This window comes from Alligator sinensis, unplaced genomic scaffold (assembly GCF_000455745.1).
Source record: "Alligator sinensis unplaced genomic scaffold, ASM45574v1 scaffold203_3, whole genome shotgun sequence".
Classification (NCBI taxonomy): domain Eukaryota; kingdom Metazoa; phylum Chordata; order Crocodylia; family Alligatoridae; genus Alligator; species Alligator sinensis.
Window position 1 is genome coordinate 80,839 of NW_005842844.1, and position 2,197 is coordinate 83,035.

The following is a 2,197-nucleotide window of genomic DNA, read 5'->3' on the forward strand; positions in this document are numbered from 1 at the left end:
CGCCAGCCAGCGGGGCTCCCCGCCGGCGCCGCCAGGTCATCCCGACCAGGACATAAACACACTCTGTGGGAGCGCGAGTGCAGCGCCCACGGTACGGAGGAGCACGCGAGAGGCTCGGGCACAGGGAGAACCTGGTTGGTCGCTCTTGAGCCACCAGTTTTTTTCAGTGTGCTAGGGTCATTTTTTGAGCCCCTGCTGCTTCCCACCCACCCTTCCTGGCGCAGGGGCTGCAATCACAGCACACGAGACACCACGCTGAGTGTGTGAGGGTTTTAATTCTTTACAGCCTCCTTACAAACAGCTCAGGCAGTGCGGGGGGGGGGGGGCGGCTTAGCCAGGACCCTACAGCTAGAACAGCCCATGGTCTGTGCCACATGTTTGAACCAAGCAGCATGATCGTGTTTGGTATCTTTAAGCCCAGTAGAAACAAAGCCAGTAGTGGGATCACAGTCTCAGACACAGCTAAGTGGGGTCTTAACGACAGCCAACAAAAGAGCACCAGTGAACGCTGCTCCTTGGGCGGCACTGAGGTCATTTCCATCAGTGACATGAAAACATTGTCCTCTGTGAGTACGCAATGTGCATGGGCTACACGGGACAGAGGAGCAGATGAGAGGGACAGAGAGAAACTCTTAGGCACTGGGTTTATCCAGTCAGTCACTCTTTAGTCATGCATAGTTTTTTCATAGTGCCCTGCCTTAGCATGGTGATAGTTTTGGCTTTGCTGTAATGGGGAGGCTGAGACAATCTAATTCTATTAGGAAACTCAGGAGAAATCCCAGAGAGTATTTATAAACCCCAGAAAACTGGGCCCCTTCTGCTATACTGTAAGGCAGGCTCCTGTACTTGGGGAAATGTAATGCTGCGTGTGAAGTTCACTCCAAAGGCTCCATGTTCTTCTGCCCATTTTGGGATGCAGCCTTCAAAGTCTTCCAGGCAAAGGTATGGATGGCACAGATGCTCAGCTCCCTTCTCCTCCTTTTCACCGACGCTGGTTCAGTCCAGTCAGATTCTTTATCTTTTGCACAAGAGAATGGAACAGCAATGAAAAGACCCAGAAAGTTGTGAATACCTGTTGCCGATGCGCACAGTGGCGGCCTGTAAATGTTCTTTCTAGATGGCTGCGGCTCTTCCTTGATGGAAAGGGATTAGTAAAATACCAAGCAGAGCTGATGTCTAGAAAGAATTCCTCAGCACTGACAGCTCACTATCACAGCTGTCTAATGCAGCTGTTCTCTGAAATGGCATCCTTTCCCCCATCTCTGTAATGGTGGCAGCATTCTCTCCAGTCAATGAAGGCTAGATATGGCTCCCTCTAGAGTACACTGAACATCTCTATGCACTAGCTAGAATTGTCCTTTGGATTATGACCCCTCTTCCTGATTCTCTAGGGTCTATGTGGATTGGGTAACTTCCACTTTATAAAATCACCCCCACAACAAAGGAATCACTACCTACATCTCAGAAATGCAGCCACTGTTGTGATGGAACACAGCCATTGTTTAACACTACCAAGAGGTTATTGCATTTAGAGAAGGATTTTGTATCAACTGAACCTGCAGCAATTTAAATAAGCAAAATATAATCCCCTAGGCCAGAGCTTTCCAAACTGTGTGCCGCGACACATTAGTGTGTCGGCGGCAGTGTGTAGGTGTGTCGCGCGAAATGCAGAAAATTTTGCGGAAGGGCACCACAGAGCTCCCTTACTCGCGTCTGCTTCCCTTGGCCCCTCCCCCGGAACTGAATTACTGTGTCGCGAAATGATGCATGTCTAAAAAGTGTGTCACCAACATGAAAAGTTTGGAAAGCTCTGCCCTAGGCAGTCACTTGGCCAGAGTTAAGGGACAGACATCCTGACTCTTACAGAAGGGTCTTGAGGATTATTTAATAAGATGCAGTGGTCAGGAATCATATGTATCTATACATACTCAAACAGGAATTATGTATACTCATATATTTAACAAGATACTGAAGAGCCACTCTCTTCTACTAGGCTCAAAACCTGGGATGAAGAAGAAACCAACATCAAACCTGAAGAGGAACAGAAACAATCTCACTATTTTCAGTGTTACTTACAGTAACTGCAGCTCCCATTAGACCTTGGACAAGTGCTTCTCCTGTTGACTGTACCTGGGAGACATAAGGAAAACATAACCTGTAGCTTTCTTTTGCCTTTATCCTTGTGTATGATTCAGCA

At 48.0% G+C, this 2,197-nt stretch overlaps 1 protein-coding gene across 1 annotated transcript in view; it reads right to left on the minus strand.

Moving 5' to 3' along the window:
- Positions 1–256: 256 nt before the first annotated feature.
- COQ9 (coenzyme Q9) overlaps positions 257–2,197 on the minus strand; it is an 8,261-nt gene continuing 6,320 nt past the window's right edge. The window contains exons 8-9 of the mRNA XM_025191642.1: positions 2,077–2,130; positions 257–1,018 (exon numbers count right to left, since the gene is read on the minus strand). Coding sequence (XP_025047427.1) covers positions 983–1,018; positions 2,077–2,130 — 90 coding nt within the window. The 3' untranslated portion in view covers positions 257–982. The remainder of the gene's footprint in view (positions 1,019–2,076; positions 2,131–2,197) is intronic.